At 36.3% G+C, this 19,169-nt stretch overlaps 1 protein-coding gene across 3 annotated transcripts in view; it reads left to right on the top strand.

The window, feature by feature from the left end:
- The window catches only part of MYO9A (myosin IXA), a 307,652-nt gene that overhangs the window by 105,761 nt on the left and 182,722 nt on the right, over positions 1-19,169 (top strand). For 2 of the 3 annotated variants that reach the window (XM_025390154.1, XM_025390156.1), the window contains exons 9-11: positions 6,000-6,089; positions 10,953-11,069; positions 14,285-14,419. In XM_025390154.1, the coding sequence (XP_025245939.1) occupies positions 6,000-6,089; positions 10,953-11,069; positions 14,285-14,419 (342 nt within the window). Of the gene's footprint in view, positions 1-5,999; positions 6,090-6,793; positions 6,800-10,952; positions 11,070-14,284; positions 14,420-19,169 lie in introns of all 3 variants that reach the window. The other variant, XM_025390153.1, reaches the window with a different exon arrangement.

Here is a 19,169-nt window from a genome sequence, read left to right as displayed (position 1 = left end):
TACCCAGCTGCTTGGTAGGCTGAGGTGGGAGGCTTGAACCCCAGAGGCGGAGGTTGCAGTGAGCTTAGATTGCGCCACTACACTCCAGCCTGGGTAACAGAGCGAGACCCCGTCTCAAGAAACAAAAAAAAAAAAGGATTCGTTCATGTCTTTCTGTGGCTTGATAGCTCATTTCTTTTTATCATGGAGTAATATTCCATTGTATAGATGTACTATAGTTTATTCATTTATCTGTTGAAGGACATTTTGGTTGTTTCCAGTTTTTGGCAGTTATGAATAGCTTGTTTTTAAAAAAAAAAATTATTCGTCTTCCAGATCTTGGTTCCTAGGCCGCTTCATGTGGTTTAACCTTAAGTGGTCTAAACTGACTCCCTAAATACAGAGCATTTGTTTCTGCTTAGCATAATTTAGTTTTATAGCATAAAGTTAATTGTTTATTAGTTCATGTCTAAGGTTGCAGTGCTCTTTGAGAGCAATGGATACCTCTTTCTTATTTGTCTAACCACCCAGTGTTTATTTTTTCTGTACATTGGGCATTGCTTATTAACTTCAGTGGAATGATAACCTAGCAGAGGAAGAGGCAGGAGAAGGGAGTACTGTGAATTGGAACTAGACCTACTGGAAAGAAATCTACCAGGAGATGGAGTGTGGTATCTGAAGTTTGTAATTGTGAAGATCATAAAGGCCAGAGAACAGATGGTGTTTTAGTCAGGTATTTCAGGTAATACTTTAGTCAAGGGTTTGGTATTGTGACAGGGCATTGTGGCTACTTGTAAGTCTAGGCAGTTCAGCAGAAACCAGGGCTTCTGTTTCTAGTGCATCCTTTCTTCTTTGGTAAGAGACTGGTAAGAACAATTCAGGCAACTCAAAGAGGAACTCAGGTATGGGTTTAAAAAAAGAGAAATCTAATTCTGAGAATTGGGCTAACCAGTATCAAAGACAATGGCAAATGGCAAATGTGATTTGACAGAAAATCTCACTTTTGAACCCCAGCTTCTTAAATTTCTTCTTGTGTATAATTTGTATTGGTTCTAGGGCTGAGGTTTAGTATTAAGTAGAAAGAAAATAGCTTCAAAATTCAGAAGCTAAAGAAGACACCTATCTCATCTTTAGTTAGTACTTAGAAATTATTTTAGAAAATGATTGCCTCTAGTTGGTTAAGACTGATAATAATAATTGCAATCTTAAGGCTTTGGTTGAGATAGAGTACAAAGATAAGCACATTGACTGGTTTATTTATACATCCAAACTCTTTAGTTGTGATTTAATTTCTCTTCTTCCCATGGTGATTTAATTCAATGGTAAATATAGAAGAACAAATGTTTTTAAAGTAGTGGTTTAATTTTATTTATTTACTTTTCAGTTTTTTTTTGTAGTTACCTGAGGCTATAATGAATGTCTTGAGTCTTTACTAATGCCTATTTGGCATGGATACTTGTGAAAATTATTGAAAGGTGAACAAGCTCCACTTGATAAATTGTAGGTAATTGTGGAAGATGTTTTTGTTGTGAGATATTAGAACTGTCATCATTACCAAAAACTGTTCAGTTTTTAGCAGGTTTATGTATTTTGAGTGTATTTTAACATCTGTTGAAACAATATAAAGAATAGGGTTTTTTTGTTGTTGTTTTTTTGAGACGGAGTTTCATTGTTGTTGCCCAGGCTGGAGTGCAGTGGCGCAATCTCGGCTCACTGCAATCTCTGCCTCCCGGGTTCAAGCCATTCTCCTGCCTCAGCCTCCCAAGTAGCCGAGATTACAGGCATGCGCCACCATGCCCGGCTAATTTTGTATTTTTAGTAGAGATGGGGTTTCACCATGTTGGTCAGGCTGGTCTGCACCTCCTGACCTCAGGTGATCCGCCCACCTTGGCCTCCCAAAGTGTTGGGATTACAGGTGTGAGCCACTGTGCCTGGCCAAGAATAGGTTTCTAATTAAATATCAGATTTTTAATTAGGTAAATATGAGAAACTTTGTAGAATGGATATTAAACCCATTGCTACTTGTTCTGTATTAATAGTTTTTGAATATTCTAAAAGTATTATATTTAAGAATTTTTAGAAAATTATAGAGGAGCTGATTAAAAAATCATGAATTGGATAATATTTTCTTTAGGATCCTTACCAAATGTTATGCAAGATTAGTATGTTTTGGGGTTGTGTGGTTATGCATAGATCTACGTACAATCTTTGTTAGGTTTTTGTGCTAGTTAAAGAGAACTCAGGAAATGAGTTGAGAGTTTTTGTACCCTTGCTCCTTTTTCAGCATTTAGAAGGATCATTAGCAGAGAATAATATGTTCCTCAAGGGTTTGAGAGAGGTCAACCTTATGAGCAACTGTATTTGATATCTTTTTATTTGTTCCATGTTAACTAATTTTCTAGGATTTTCAAATCTGGCTTGAGTTATTTGGATGATCTGTAGTTTTCTAAAAATGATGTATTGGATGATCTGTGATTTTCTAAAAATGATGTTTTGAATGTTTAGAATGTGTTGCTTTTGAGTTCTTTGTAAATAGTCTGTTAATTTCAGTCTTTAAAATTTTTTCTCTATGGTATTAGCTATTTGTGTTTCTTAGTTTTTTTCTTTTGCTTTGTGTGAGATTTGTCTATGTTTTATTTTTCTTTCTTTTTTTTTTTTTTTTTTTTTTTGAGATGGAGTTTCGCTCTTGTTGCCCAGACTAGAGTGCAATGGTGCGATCTCAGCTCACCGCAACCTGCGCCTCCCAGGTACAGGTGATTCTCCTGCCTCAGCCTACCAAGTAGCTGGGATTACAGGCATGCGCCGCCATGCCCAGATAATTTTGTATTTTTAGTAGAGATGGGGTTTCTCCATATTGGTCATGCTGGTCTCGAACTCCTTACTTCAGGTGATGCGCCTGCCTTGGCCTCCCAACGTGCTAGGATTACAGGCGTGAGCCACCGCACCTAGCCATCTTTCATGTTTTCAAAGAGTTGGCCTTTAGATTGATCAGTTCTAACATTTTACTTGTTACATATTAATTTGTTTTAGGATATTTTCTTCCTTTTTTCCCTGTTATGAAATGTTGCCAGCACACAATATTATATAGAAAACAATGTAATCAACCCGTACTCACAGCCCCACTCAAGTAATAAAATATTGCATATAATTGAAGCCCACTGTGTACCTCTGTCTCCACCAGGGGTAACCACTATTATGAATTTGGTGTTCGTCATTCCTATTCTTGTTTCTGTATTTTCAGTATAGATAGATGTTTTTATAAAGAATATATAGTTTTGCCTGTTTTCAGTCTTTATATAAATGTTATACTGTATGTATTATTCTGAAACTTGGCTTTTTTTCATTCCATAGTATGTTTTTGAGATCTTTCAATTCTGATTTCTATGTTCTAGATTCTTCTTTTTTGTTGTTGTATAAGAGTCCATGGTATGAGGCTGGGCACGGTGGCCCACACTTGTAATCTCAGCACTTTGGAAGGCCGAGGCAGGCGATTACTTGAGCTTAGGAGTTCAAGACCTGCCTGGGCAACATGATGAAACCCCGTCTCTAATCCCAGCTACTCGGGAGGCTGAGGCAGGAGAATTGCTTGAACCTGGGAGGCGGAGGTTGCAGTGTTCCGAGATTGTGCTATTGCACTCCAGCCTGCGTAACAAAAGCAAAACTCTGTCTCAAAAAAAAAAAAAAAAATTAGCTGGGCGTGGTGGCATGTGCCTGTAGTCCTGGGCTGGAATGCAGTGGCACGATCATGGCTCACTGTAGCTTTGATCTCCTGGGCTCAAACAATCTTCCCGCCTCAGCCTCCTGAGTACTTGGGAGTTCAGGCACGTGCCCCCATACCTGGCTGATTTTACATTTTATTTCTAATAGAGAGGAGGTCTTGCTGTGTTGTTCAACCTGGTCTTTAACTCCTGAGCTCAAGCAGTCCTACTGCCTTGGGATTACAGGTGTGTTGGGATTATAGGTGTGAGCCACTGTACCCAGCCAATATTTACTTTTAATAATTGCGGAAATATACCTCACAATATAGCTTTGGATTTTATTACGTTTTTTTCTTAGCTTTGTTTTGTCATTTTTGTGTAATCTGGTATTATTTTTGTTTCTTAATGTATTTTGAATAAATCTAAAAGGTTGAGGCCTTTTATTTAAATTTGGTTGTTGATTTTTGGCTTTACTGCATTTTGTTATATGACTAAAATTATTTCCAGTTTTTGGAATTTGAGAGTTGATCAGTGAATGCTCTGAAAGCTGTTGTATTTGCTAGGTAATATTTATCCATTCAACATGATTCAAAGGTGTTCTTTAAAAGATTATTGATCTATCATATGTTATTGGTGGCAGGGTAATGCCTCTTTCTGTCATTTTATAACTCAATCTTCTCCTTATAATCTTTTTTTTTTTTTTTTTTTTGAGATGGAGTCTGACTCTGTTACCTAGGCTGGAGTGCAGTGGTGTGGTCTTGGCTCACTGCAAACTCCGCCTCCTGGTTTCAAGCGATTCTCTTGCCTCAGCCACCCGAGTAGCTATGATTACAGGTGTGCACTACCACATCCGGCTAATTTTTGTATTTTTGGTGAAGACAGGGTTTCCTATGTTGGCCAGGCTGTTCTCGAACTCCTGACCTCAAGTGATCCGCCCACCTTGGCCTCCTAATGTGCTGGGATTACACTCGTGAGCTACCATTCACAGCTATTATAATCTAATACTTTTTACCGATAAATTTTTATATTGCCTACATTTATGAATGTTATGTTTTTATTATGTATGGATACTTTTATAAAATGTCCTTGTTTTACCACTTCATGCCCATCATCATGACAAAATTCTAAGGTCTGGTAACATTAAGTATAGTCAAGGTTTGGAAGAAGTAGGAACTCTCAGTGCTACTGCTGAAAGAGCTTATTGGTAAAAATTATATATAGGAATTTGGTAGTATTCTGTAAAGCTGAAAATATGTATGCTCTAACCTTCTTCTACTTTTAGATTTGTTCTTCACAGAAACTTTTGAACTTATATGCAACAATATTTATTATGGTTTATTTTGTAATCACACACAATTGTAAATAGTGTAAATGCCTACAAAGAGGAGAATGGATTACACACTGTGGTATATTTATATGCTGCAATGCTGTATAACAGTTAAGATGAATAAGGTTGATCTAAATTATCAACATGGTATGTGCCTGTAGTCCCAGCTGCTCAGGAGGCTGAAGCGGGAGGATTGCTTGAGTCTGGGAGGTCGAGGCTGCAGTGAATCGAGATCACACCACTGCACTGCAGCCTGAATGGCAGAATGAAACTGTCTGAAAAAAAAATAATAATAAAAAATTATCCACATAGTTAGATCTGAAAAACATATGGGCAATATGATACTTTATAGGTAAACATTAAATTCATTTGACAGTATAGCATAGTGTTTATGAATATATTTAATACATATAAAGTGTAGAAACATGAACTGAAATGATAACATGAAATTCATGATAGTATTTGTCTCTGGGGAGAGAGTGAGAACAAAGGAAGTGTCAACTTTATCTTAAAAGTTTATCATTCATGAATAAGAAGAAACATCTGAAATGTAAGTATTTTTTGGAATATTCCTAGAATTCAAGATTCATGAAGAAGGAATATCTGAAACATAAATTAATATCCTTTGGAATATTTCTGGAATTCAAGAAGTGCTGTCACTTTTTAGTCCTTGCCTCCAGCTTGTGAGATTATGGTTGATCATCTTAAAATGTTTTTTGTACTGTTCTATATTTTCTGTATTCTGCATAGTGAAACATGTTTCTCTGTTATGATCAGAAAGCAAGCTTTAACTTGAAAAAACCCAGTTGTCTTTTGAGTGGGACACTTAAATTCCATTTTGGCCAGTATTAAAATTGCCCAGTGTATTGACTCTTTTCTCTGCTATATAATTGCTAATCTCATTAAGCTTTTCCTCCTCTATTTGGCTTTTTCAAAAGATAATTCAACACATTGTCATAAATCTTACATATTGAGTTTACTTTTCTGTTTTATAGGTTAAAGAAGAGATGCTATTTGAAGCATTAGTTACAAGGAAGACGGTGACAGTGGGAGAAAAGCTTATTTTGCCATACAAGTTGGCAGAGGTATGATGAATTTTCTATGAAATGAAAGCATTCTGGACATTGTTAGAAGTTTAGGTTTGAAGTTTGGGTTTTCTCTTAACAGCAGGAAAATGACAAGGGCAAAAAGTTTTCATTGAAATATTTTCTAGGCCTTTAAATTTGATTGTGAATTTTCCATTGATTTGGAAACTTAAATTTGAATGTGATTGTGAGAAATAGGCTTGCATTTTTCTCCAAGGATCTTAACCTCTTCATCATTTCTAACTTTCATATTACTAATGTGGGGTAGATAGACGGTAGATTAGAATTATAAATGAGCAGTATTTGACCCAATTAATTATTATTCTTGAGACAGTTTCTTCTAACACATCATACTTTTTTGGTTAACTTTTTCATTGTTGGCTACTTGTTTGCAGTTCTTTCTGCTTGTCTTTTCTTTTTTCTTTATCTCTAAAAGGTGGAGTACCGTAGGACACAGTCTTTGTTTCTTCTTCTCTATATTCTTCATTGAGGTTATCTTACCCAGTCCCATCACTTTAAATATCATCTGTATACTGAGGCTTCTAGGTGATATTTGTTGCTACTATTATACCACTCAGATCTGTAGGGGTAGGAAAATTATTGAAAAGCCACTACTTTATGGAGTAATTTTATGAAAGTGATGACAAATCAAATTATGATAATTATAAAAATTGGACAGGAATATGAAATTAGAATATTAGAAGACAGAGGTGAGGAAATTGTGATTGAATTCTAGAGAATGTTTTTTAAGCTTGACATTGATCCATTTGTCTCATTTTCTGTGTCTCCAAGTCCACATTTCTTCTTATGTCATAGTCTTCCACTTTGAGAGCTTCTTTCTAAACAATAAGAAAGCCAAATCTTTAAGAGTTTTAGGTTTCTTTTATGTAAAATAAAGATTCATTGCTTTTTACATTTTATTTCACTACCTTTTTCTTTTTTAAAAAATTTAACTTTAAGTTCCGGGGTATATGTGCAGGTTTGTTATATAGGTAAACTTGTGTCATGGGGGTTTGTTGCAGAGATTATTTCGTCACCCAGGTGTTAGGCCTAGTACCCATTAGTTATTTTTCCTGATCCTCTCCCTTCTCCCACTCTTTATCACCCCTTGTATGTCTCCGTGTGTTCTCATCATTTAGCTTCCACTTAGAAGTGAGAACATGCTGTGTTTGGTTTTCTGTTCCTGCGTTAGTTTGCAAGGGATTATGGCTTCCAGCTTCATCTATATTCCTGCAAAGGACATGGTTTTCTTCTTATTTATGGCTGCATTGTATTCCATGGTGTATAAGTACCACGTTTCTTTATCCAGTGTGTCATTGATGAGCATTTAGGTTGATTCCATGTCTTTGCCCTTGTGAATAGTGCTGCAGTGAGCATATGCTTACATGTGTCTTTATGATAAAATGATTTCTATTCCTTTGGATATATGCCCAGTAATTGGATTGCTGGGTCGAATAGTAGTTTTGCTTTTAGGTCCTTGAGGAATTGCCACACTGTCTTCCCCGATGGTTGAACTAATTTACACTCCCTCCAACAATGTATAAATGTTCCTTTTTATCCGCATCCCCACTAACATCTGTTGTTTTTCGACTTTTTAACAATAGCCATTGTGACTCGTTTCATTGTGGTTTTGATTTGCATTTCTCTAATGACCACACCACCTTTTTCATTAAAAAATTTTTTTAAATATTTATTTTTATTTTTAACTTTAAATGTAACCTTCTGAGATTGTTTTGTATTCCCAGCTTTGTTTTTGTTTATGTTTGTTTGGTGTATTTATTTCTTTTTTTTTGAGATGGAGTCTCACACTGTCACCTGGGCTGGAGTGCAGTGATGTGATCTCGGCTCATTGCAACCTCTGCCTCCCAGGTTCAAGTGATTTTCCTGCTTCAGCCTCCCGAGTAGCTGGGATTACAGGCACCCGCCACCATGCCCAGCTAATTTTTTGTATTTTTAGTAGAGACGGGGTTTCACCATTTTGGTCAGACTGGTCTTGAACTCCTGACCATGTGATCACCTGCCTCGGCCTCCCAAAGTACTGGAATTACAGGTGTGAGCCACCGCGCCCGGCCGTTATTTCTGTAATAAAAATTTCAGCCCCTTAATCTCAAGCACTGAAATTGAGATATCCATTGGGGTATAATGTGTCATCTGAGGCTTGAGGTTCTCTTCCAAGTTCACAGGTGGTTGACAGGATTCAGTTCCTTGTGATTCTAGGACTGAGGCACCTAGTTTTCTGTTGTTGTTGGATGTCAGTCAGGGGCCATTCTCAGCAATTAGAGGCTGATGTGATTTTTTGCCATGTGACCCTGCCTGTAACATGGCAGTTTGCTTCTTCAGGGTCAGCAGGAGAAGCTCTATTTACAGCAGAACTCAAATCCCTTTTGAAGAGCTTTTTCTGATTATGTCAGTCCTATCCAGGATGATCTCCCTTTGATTAAAAAATCAATTGGTTTGGGTTTTTATATCTTTAAAATCCCTTCATTTTTATCATGTAACATCAGGTTCATATGGGAGTGGAATCCATTGTACTTACAGTTCTGCCTACACTTACAAGGAGGGAATTATACAGAACTTGTACTCCCCAGGGGATGGGAATCTTGTGGGCTATCTTGGGTTTTGGTCAAACACAGAAGTCAGGAGTGGATGTAGAGAGATGAGTTCAGAGGCTGCAATAGTGAGAATGATATTTGCTTTGTAGAATGGTGACATATTGACAGGGAGAAATGTATGGACTTAAAAGAAAAAAAATTGATGACTAAATCAACAGGACCTGGTAATGACTTGAATAATGGGAAGCAAGGCAAACAAAGGAGGTGTCAAGGATGAGTCCTACATTTCTGGTTTACACAGCTGTAAGAATATTGGTACCCTTCAATGAGATAGGAAACACTAAATGAGGTCTTGTTTGGGTGGGAAAATATTACTTGGTATTTGGGTTTGCTGAGGTTAAGCTATGAAAGACAGACATGCATTTCAGAGAAAAGGGCTGGAAGTATAAAATTTGGAGTACAAAGTAAATAAATAGGTATTGTATTGGCATATCTGGATTCTATAACTATGGTATGTTATAAAAAGGGTACATTATGTAAACCATAGTGTAGTTAGACTTTAGTTTTTATCTTTGTCTGAAGGTCTGTCTTTTAAATTCAACTCATTTATAAAATTTATTGTGATAATGTTTATATGCTTATTTTATGTCTTATATTTGTTGATTTAGTTTTCAAATATTGTACTTTCCCTGAATTTTATCAGATTATCTTCATTTTTCTTTTCTTTCTGGGGGAAAAATACAGTGGTATTCTATTATATTTTCATTCTACCATTGGTTTTCTTGATAGTTGGTTCACCTTACACTCAGATTCCATATCCAAGGATTCAACCATTTGTAGATTAAAAATATTCTAAAACTGCACAACAATAAAAAATAATACAGGTTTCTGGTGTTGAAGATAGAGAATTTGATACCAATCTTCTCTCTGCTATGTAGGCAGTTATTTTTTGGTCTAGGAACTGGAAGCTTCTTTTTCCTTCAGTATTCAGAAATTAATTCATCACCTGTGTGGTAGGTTGTAGTATTACCTTCTTTTTACAGATGTATAAGCAGTAGCCTAAGAGGTTAAGTAACTTAGTCACGATTATGCAGCTAGAATAAGAAGAAAAACTAGAATTGGAAGATAGTCTAGTTCTTAATCATTACTGTCTATTTTCTTTATACTTCAAAACAGAGTTATAAATATATGCCTGAATATACAAGCTTCAAAATAAACCCCTAGATAATAAATATGTAAATTGCTAGGATTTATATTCTTCTAAGTGCCAAGACTCAATTCTGTAAGACATGTGCCCTACCCTACTCCTCCCCCCCTTTTTTTTTTGTAAATTTATGCTTTCTAAATGGTGAAATTCTTGTTTTTTTAAGAACAATTTCAGACTTACAGGAAAATAGAGCAGATAGTATAGAGAATTGTCGTAAACTTGGAAAGCTTAGAGTGAGGAAAAAATAAATTTTGTAACTACATAATGAAGGAATTGTTTCTGTCCTCAAGGATGGAGTAATTCTAGGAGTTTCTATGGGTGACAAGCTGAAGACAACTATCAATGTAATTGTGGTTGTATTAGTGTGTGTTTTAAGAGGGTGATTTGGATCCCGCAGAAATTAATGGCTGTTTGCTAACAGATTTGTTCCTCTGCCTAGAATACTCTTACCCACTTTAACTGGCAAAGTCATTTGTTTGTAAACTTCCAATTTTACCTTCTTTCCTAGGGGGAATATATATCCCAATTTTTAGTAAACATGTTTTGAGCTGGGTGACCTACATTTTGTTTCTCTTATCTTTAATGGCAGTTTTGGCCTAGATTCTCTGAGTGGGACTAATTGAATGAGTACATATGGAAAACTTCAATTGACTGGGTGCGGTGGCTCACGCCTGTAATCTCAGCACTTTGGGAGGCCGAGATGGGTGAATCACCTGAGGTCAGGAGTTCGAGACCAGCCTGACCAACATGGAGAAACCCTATTTCTACTAAAAATACAAAATTAGCCAGGCATGGTGGCGTGTGCCTGTAATCCCAGCTACTTGGGAAGCTAAGGCAGGAGAATCACTTGAACCCAGGAGGCGGAGGCTATGGTGAGCCGAGATTGCGCCATTGCACTCTAGCCTGGGCAACAAGAGCCAAACTCTGTCTCAAAAACAAACAAACAAAAAACTTAAGTTATAGATTTTTTATTTTGAGAGAAAAATTAGTTTCTAATTCAGAATAGTAAGTTTCTTTCTTGAATGGGAGCAAAAAACTTTGTCATGGTATCTTAATCATATCATTGTCAATTCTACATGCATTTGTAATCCTTTTGTTTTTCAGGCTGTGACAGTGAGGAACTCCATGGCTAAGTCTCTATATAGTGCCCTGTTTGACTGGATAGTTTTTCGAATTAATCATGCACTTCTGAATAGTAAAGATTTAGAGCATAATACCAAGGTAATGATATATTAGATTATAATGTTTTTCCCTAAAAGCTATTTTAGTAAACTGGTTAATACATGAAATTTAAAAACACAGAATTATATAGAGTAATAAGTAAGAAATCACTTTTATTCATTATTTATTACCCTGTTCAGAAGAATTGTTCTGTGTGTCTTTCCAGACCTTTTTTATTATGTGTTTTTACCTCCCAAACGTGTATATTCAGAGTTGCTTTAAAAAATGTAAATAGAATCATGCTCTCTGTATTCTTTCAAACGTATATATATATATTTTTTTTTTACCTAGAATCTCTTGAAATATTTTCTGTCTCATTATATATCTGGACCTGGCTATTTAAAAAAATGTTTTAATATAAATACATAATAAGATGTGTACCATAAATCCATCCATTAAAAATAGATTATTTTTGTTTTATTGTTATAGATAATGCTGTAACAAATATTCTTTTACTTACCTGTGTATTCATTTCTCTAGGATAAAATTATCAAAGTGGGATTGCTGTCTTTGTTTGTTTGTTTGTTTGAGATGGTATCTCGCTCTCACCCAGGCTGGAGTGCAGCGGCGTGGTCTTGCTACAACCTCTGACTTCCAGGTTCAGGCGATTCTCCTGCCTCAGCCCCCTGAGTAGCTGGGATTATGGGTGCCCACTATCACATCCAGCTTATTTGTGTATTTTCAGTAGACACAGGGTCTCACCTTGTTGGCCAGGCTGGTCTTGAACTCTTGACCTCAGGCAATTCACCTGCTTCGGTTTCCCAAAGTGCTGGGATTATAGGCATGAGCCACCATGCCCTGCTGATTGCTGAGTTTAAGGATAGATACATTTTAAAAATTGGACACTTTCCAAAAAAGACTATACATTTCCAGCAGCAGTGTGTGAAAGCACCTGATCCCCTACACCTTTACCCACATTGGATGTTATCAGTATTTAAATTTTCCTAATCTGATAAGGGAATGGTCATTTTATTGCATTATTTTTAATGATAGATAAAAGTTCAGCATCACCTTATGTTTTCTCTATTTTATTTATTCTCTATGTTTTTAAAATATCTTTGTGTTATTTTTGTTTTTTATTTTGTCTTTTTGATACTCCTTTTATTTTTAATTTAATTTTATTTTTGAGACAGTGTCTCACTCTTTTTGCCCAAGCTGGAGTACAATGGTATGATCTTGGCTCGTTGCAACCTCCGTCTCATGGGTTCGAGTGATTCTCCTGCCTCAGCCTCCCAAGTACCTGGGATTACAGGTGCTCGCCACTAGTTTTTGTATTTTTAGTCAAGATGAGATTTCACCATGTTGGCCAGTTTGGTCTCAAACACCTGACCTCAAGTGACCTGCCCTTCTTGGCCTCCCAAAGTGCTGGGATTACAGGCATGAGCCACCATGCCTGGCCTACTCCTTTTTAGAAGGCATTTATTGTGGATATTTGTGGAGGCCTATAGTTTGATATATATTGCAATTATTTTCTTAGTTATTTACTTTTTAGATTTATTTATAATATCTGTTTTTGTGATTTTATGTTGTAATTTTTTTGCAGTTAATTCTGTCATTTTTCTTGTTTTTAGTTTTGCATTTTGTATATGTATTTTACTTACAGAGGAAGGCCTCTTCTAGCCCAAGATTGTAAAATATTTATTCTTATATTTTTATAATTATAATTTTTTATGTTTAGACTTTTTCTAACTAGAATTTATTTTTAATATGGCAGATGATAGGTATTTAATTTCACATCTAGTTGTATTTTCTGGGCAGCCTTCATGGACTAGTCCACCTTGTCAGACTGATTAAAAATGTCATCTTTTTAATTTAATCATATTGCCTTAAATGTGAAATTGCTCTTATATTAATTTTTCATGCTTCAGGTAAACTCACAGTCACAAAAATTAATTTAAATTGTAATCTAATTTGTCAAATTGATATATTTTTGAAGGGCATTATTTTAATTTTTTTAAGGGCCTAAACTTGGCAGAATTAAACAAAATAGTACAGGCTTTAAAAAAAAATCTTACTATTTATCATTCATTATATCAGTTTGCCCATTGTATCTCTTAGCACCAGTGGAGAAAAATTATTTTCATGTAACCAAAATTGTCATACAACTGTATTTCTAGAATGGGTTGGGGTCATGAGAAAAGTGTTTATATGCAGGTATTAGAGCCAAATCCACAGTAAGAAGTTAGCTTATTCCTAGAAGTGAACTAGAAGAATAAGCATTTGTGTTCTGTATTCTACCAAACAGCTGAAAGATTTGAATGTGGTTGACTTTAGGGAGCAGACCTTGATGAGGCAGGGATTGCTGTCTTTCGTTATAATCCTTTTAGCACTATTCAACGTTTTAAACCTCATACTTTTTTTTTTAAATAAATATTTTTAACTTTATGAAACCATATGTTCTGGCTGAGTGTGGTGGCTCACGCCTGTAATCCTAGCACTTTGGGAGGCCGAGGCGGGTGGATCACCTGTACTCAGGAGTTTAATACCAAACTGGCCAACATGGTGAAACTCGTCTCTACCAAAAATACAAAAAATTAGCCAGGAGTGGTGGTGCATGCCTTGGTAAACCCAACTGCTGGTGAGGCTGAGGCAGGAGAATCGCATGGCAGAGGTTACGGTGAGCTGAGATCACGTCACAGTACTCCAGCCTGGGCGACAAATCGAGACTCCGTCTCAAAAAACAAACAAAAAAAAGAAACCATACGTTCTGACATCTAGTTTCACTCAGTCTTCATGAGGCTTATAAAATATACTAGTTTGGTTATTAACGAAGAGTTCTATTTATTGGAGTGTAGAAGTCAAAATAGGAAAAATTGCATCGTCTTCTTGATATAGCCAGGAGTAACCTGCCTCTCTTGATCCTTCATTTAAATAACCTTTTGATTTCCCCATACTCTGTTTTTTTCCATTCCCTTTTAGATCTTAGGGATTTCTGAGGTTTCTTAAGATAACAGGCCATTAACCTTGCTTCACACATTTCTGTAATCTATAGATTATATGTATTAACGGTTTGGATGTATTTTTTAATTAGGACAAAAGTAAGATAAAGAGAACTGGAATACTTTTAATTCATGATATATTTTGAATACTGACCAAACACAATCCCCTGTGTACTGCTTTAGAGGAATTGAGCATTTTGTTACTCATGTTGTGGATATTTTTCATTAAATAAATTTAAACATTACTTTTAATCAAAACTTTCTCTTGTTTTACAGACATTGTCCATTGGTGTTCTTGATATTTTTGGGTTTGAAGATTATGAAAATAACAGCTTTGAACAGTTCTGTATTAATTTTGCTAATGAACGTTTACAGCACTACTTTAATCAGCATATCTTTAAATTGGAACAAGTGAGTACCTAAATATGTATACACTTGTCCCCCCATCACACATATCTTTCAGTCATACTCATAATAATTCACTTTATTTTTTCAGACATTTTATTGATTTACATAGTATTTCTATTAAATATTGAAACGTGCCTTTACAAACAAGAATAACAGATGTAAATTGGCTTGGGAAGAAATACCGTTGCCTCTTTGTATATGTAAACTCAACTGATGGGGTTAGAAATGTGTAAGATACAACAGAGTAGTCTGGTAGCTTCAATTGTTTATCATAATATCAGTTATAATATTTTATTAAAAGAATGGAAAGCACATAATAAGCATTTTAAATCTTGTCTTTCAATGCAAATATTGTGGTCCACATATCATTGTAAGCAGATGACAGAGGTTTTATAGTCCCCGAAATAGATTTGCTGGCTGGGCGCGGTGGCTCACAGCAATAATCCCAGCACTTTGGGAGGTCAAGGTGGGTGGATCTCTTGAGCCCAGGAGTTAGAGACCAGCCTGGGCAGCATGGCAAAACCCTGTTTCTACAAAAAATATAAAAATTAACCAGATGGGGTATTGCATGCCAGTAGTCCCAGCTACTCAGGAGACTCAGGTGGGGGGATCACCTGAGCCTGGGAGATGTAGGTTGCAGTGAGCTGTGTTCGAGCCACTGCGTGCCAGACTGGGCAACAGAATGAGACTGTCTCAAAAAAAAAAAAAAATTGCTTATATATGCTTATTTGATTGCACCTTTGTTGTTTTTGCAGGGGTGTATGTTTTTTAGAAATGGGTCTTCTTGCTCTGTCACCCAAGCTGAAGTACAGCGGCTTGATCTTGGCTCACTCTGTCGACCTCTGGGGCTCAAACAGTCCCCCCACTTCAGCCACTCAAGAGCTGGGACCACAGGTGCACGTCACCACACCCAGCTAATTTTTGTTTTTATTTTTTATAGAGACAAGGTGTCACTATGTTGCTCAGACTGGTCTCAAACTCTTAGGCTCAAGCGATCCTCCCCCCTTGACCTCCTAAAAGTGCTGGGATTTCAGGCACAAGCTACCACGCCTGGCCTTGAATGAACCTTTGAATAAAAAGATGTGTGTGTTTGTTTTGTTTTGCTTTTATTGCTGGTGTTGATTGTTTTTTTCTTTTCTTTTTTTTTCTTTCACACAGGAGTTTAGAAACAATGGTGTTGATTTTTAATTGCTACCTTGGGCTTGGTCACTGTGTGTAATGCTAAGTACAGTCAGTCAGTCCTCCTTATCTTTGGGTTTTACATCCAAGCATTCAACCCATGGCTGATACAAAGCTACTGATACAAACCTGCAAATACAGAGGGCTGACTGTACTAAGCCATTTTATATTAGAGATTTGAGCATCTGTGGATTTGGTATCCACAGGGGGTCCTGGAGCCAATCCCTCGAGGATATGGAGGGCCAACTGTATGTTTGTTTGATTGCTTTGGTCTCTTAGTTCTAGGATGGGATAGAGGAGCTTATTAACAGAATCTCAAGTCAATACAGAGTGTAAATACAAAGAAACTAGGTATGGAGAGACCAAGATGGGTAACTAGATATTTCTTATGAGAATCTCAAGATTGATTAAGTTAGTATAAAAAGAGTGTGCTTTCGGCTGGGAGCGGTGGCTCACACCTGTAATCCCAGCACTTTGGGAGGCCGAGGTGGATGGACGAGGTCAGCAGTTTGAGACCAGGCTGACCAGCATGGTGAAACCCCATCTCTACTAAAAATACAAAAATTAGCCGGGTGTGGTGGTATGAGCCTGTAATCCCAGCTACTAAGGAGGCAGAGGCAGGAGAAACGCCTGAACCCGGGAGGTGGAGATTGCAGTGAGCTGAGATCGTGCCACTGTACTCTAGCCTGGGCGACAGAGTGAGACTCCGTCTCAAAGAAAAGAGTGGGCTTTCAGTTTCCATGAGAATTATTGGGGTAAAGGGAGGGTCAAACAAAATGTGGACTTTTTCTCCAAACTGAGGTTGAAATCAGTAATAGGTTTACATTGTACCCCAGAATTTGTGTGTGAGGACATAGGCAGACACAGGTTTCATCAAACTGAACTCAAGGGAAATGGTTAAGAATAGAGAATGAACAGAAAGACTACAGCAGCTAGCAGGTCTACAGAAAAGGGGGAGAAAAGATCTACATCATCAAGGCTCCCATCATTGGATCTTGTTGCTCTCTGTCTTAACTTTTTTAAAAAGTGCCTCTATTTTGCTTAAAGGACATAATGGCTGGTTAACAATAACATGACAATATTAGTCCTGGCCAACTTGATGAATGCTTAAAGTTTTAAACATACAACCTTTTAGCTAGATGCTACACTAGAGCTTTGGAAAGATAATATTGTTATAATATTAGCTAACACTTATGAGTTATGTAGTGTTATTTATCAGTCAGTACTATTTTTATTCTAGTTTTTCAGGTGATGTCTAAAGCCAGTATTCAAACCTTAACACTCTGGCTGTATAATATTTTCTTTTAACCAAAAGCTAAGCTGGGATTGCCATCCATGTCTCTTGATTCAGTCCAAGACTCTTACTTAAATCATACTAAATTAATATTCTTTATCTCTTGCAGATAAATATATGTGTTAAAAGGGTGAGGGAATGCATTTTGTTGTCTGGGTTCTATATTTTACAGAGCAGAACATCAATTGCTCTGTGGATCATCAAACAGAACATTGGTTAAGTTGCTTTTGAAAAAAGACAAGTATTCTTTATTGTAAATTGAAATTATTCTTTTCTAGAAGTCTAGATTAGACAGCCAACCAGAAGAAATGCCTTGGCCATAAATGTATTATATAAAAATAAAAAACCTTAGAGTTTATGGAAAATGTGTTCAAAACTACTTGGAAGATGGGTGATTCTCATTTACTTGCTACCCTGAATATCAATGTTTTGGGCAATGTGGTGCAATTATGGATCAGAATCTTGTCAAGTGTCTTATTTATATGTACCTCATTGGTAACTGGTATGAAATGGGTACTCAGTGACTCAGTGATTACTTGTTAAGTTCAGTTGAGTATAAAATCAGTTAAGGTTAAAATATTTAAAAAGAAGATACAGTATCATGGGTACGTTTGTAGGAAAAATCTTCAATATGATGACTGTGGTTTGGTTCTAAATTTTGTCCAAAAGGAGTACATAGGCATGTAGGATGGGAAAGAGATGTAATAATTGCCATGCAGGATGTAAATGCTGAAATCAGGTATAAGGTAAAGTAGTTACACAAAGGATGAGGTTGATTGGAACTACCTGAAAGCTGCAGAAATTTTCCAGGGTTGATTCTGGTATATAGCTTCAAATAGTGAGCTGGAGCTCACTAGATTGTCAATGGGAAAATATATTTTAGGCAAAGGTAACATACACATTGTACTTAAAACTGTGGACTTACATGTCGTGCAGAGAAGATTAGAATTTTTCAGACAATGAGAAGCTATTTGAAGTATATTTAGCAGAGGACTTGAATTGGACTGAAGAGCAGTGAACTGGAAAGAAGGAGAAAAATCTATGAACTAGTTGAGGTACTGTCATGTGTCACTTAATGATGAGGATGTGTTCTGAGAAATGCATCACTGAGTGATTTTGCTGTTGCATGAACATCATCCTGTATTACACAAACCTAGGTGGTATAGCCTACTACACACCTAGGCTATATGATATAGCCTGTTGCTCCTAGGCCACAAACCTATACAGCGTACTACACTGAATATTGTAGGCAGTTGTAACACAGTGGTAAGTATTTGTGTATCTAAATGTATCTAAACATAGAAAAGATACAGTAGAAATACAATATAAAAGATAAAAAATGGTACAGTTACATAGGGTACCTACCATGATTAGAGCTTGCAGGACTGGAAGTTACTCTGGGTGAGATGTTGGGTGAGTGGTGATAAAGGCCTAAGACATTACTGTACACACACTAGTTAGACTTTATAAACACTGTACACTTAAGTTACACTAAGTTTATTTATTTTTTTCTTTTTGTAATAATAAATTAACCTGAGCCCACTGTGATGTTTTTACTTTATAAACTTTTTTTGACCTTTTGACTTTTGTAGTAGCAATTTAAAACACAAACACGTTGTACAACTGTTCAAAAATGTTCTCTTTATATAATTATAAGCCCTTTATTAAATTTTTTTAAAACTTTAAAAACATTTTTGTTAAAAGCAAAGACACGTACATACATATTAGCATGTATACATACATATTACCATATTAGCATGTATACATACATATTACCATAGCATATTAGTATAGGCCTACACAGGGTCAGGATCAAGATGTTGGTAGATAATACGAATTTTTCATGAGATTAGGGATCACTGTTGTATATGCAGTTGGTCCTTGACCGAAATGTTTTTGTGTGGCACGCGACTGTGAAATGGGTGAGTGATTCTGAACTGAATCAAGGTAGTGGTAGAGCCTATAATGTAGACTAAGAGAGAGACCCAAAGAGGTTTCTGATATTTAAAAGTACAGCTATCCCTGCATATCCATAGGGGATTGGTTTAGGGACCCCCTGCTGAAGAATACTAAAATCCACAGATGCTCAGGTCCCTTATGTAAAATAGCACAGTATTTGCACATAATCTATACACATTCTCCAGTATACTTTAGATCATCTCCCAGTTTCTTATCCTTAATACATTGTAAATGTTATGTAAATAGTTGCTATACTGTTTCATTTCTAAGTTTATATTTTTTATTGTATTTTTTTTCTAAATATTTTTAATATGTGGTTCG

The sequence above is a fragment of the Theropithecus gelada genome, chromosome 7a (genome assembly GCF_003255815.1).
Source record: "Theropithecus gelada isolate Dixy chromosome 7a, Tgel_1.0, whole genome shotgun sequence".
NCBI lineage: Eukaryota > Metazoa > Chordata > Mammalia > Primates > Cercopithecidae > Theropithecus > Theropithecus gelada.
Note: the sequence above shows the minus strand (reverse complement) of the source record. Positions and strands in the feature narration are given on the sequence as shown.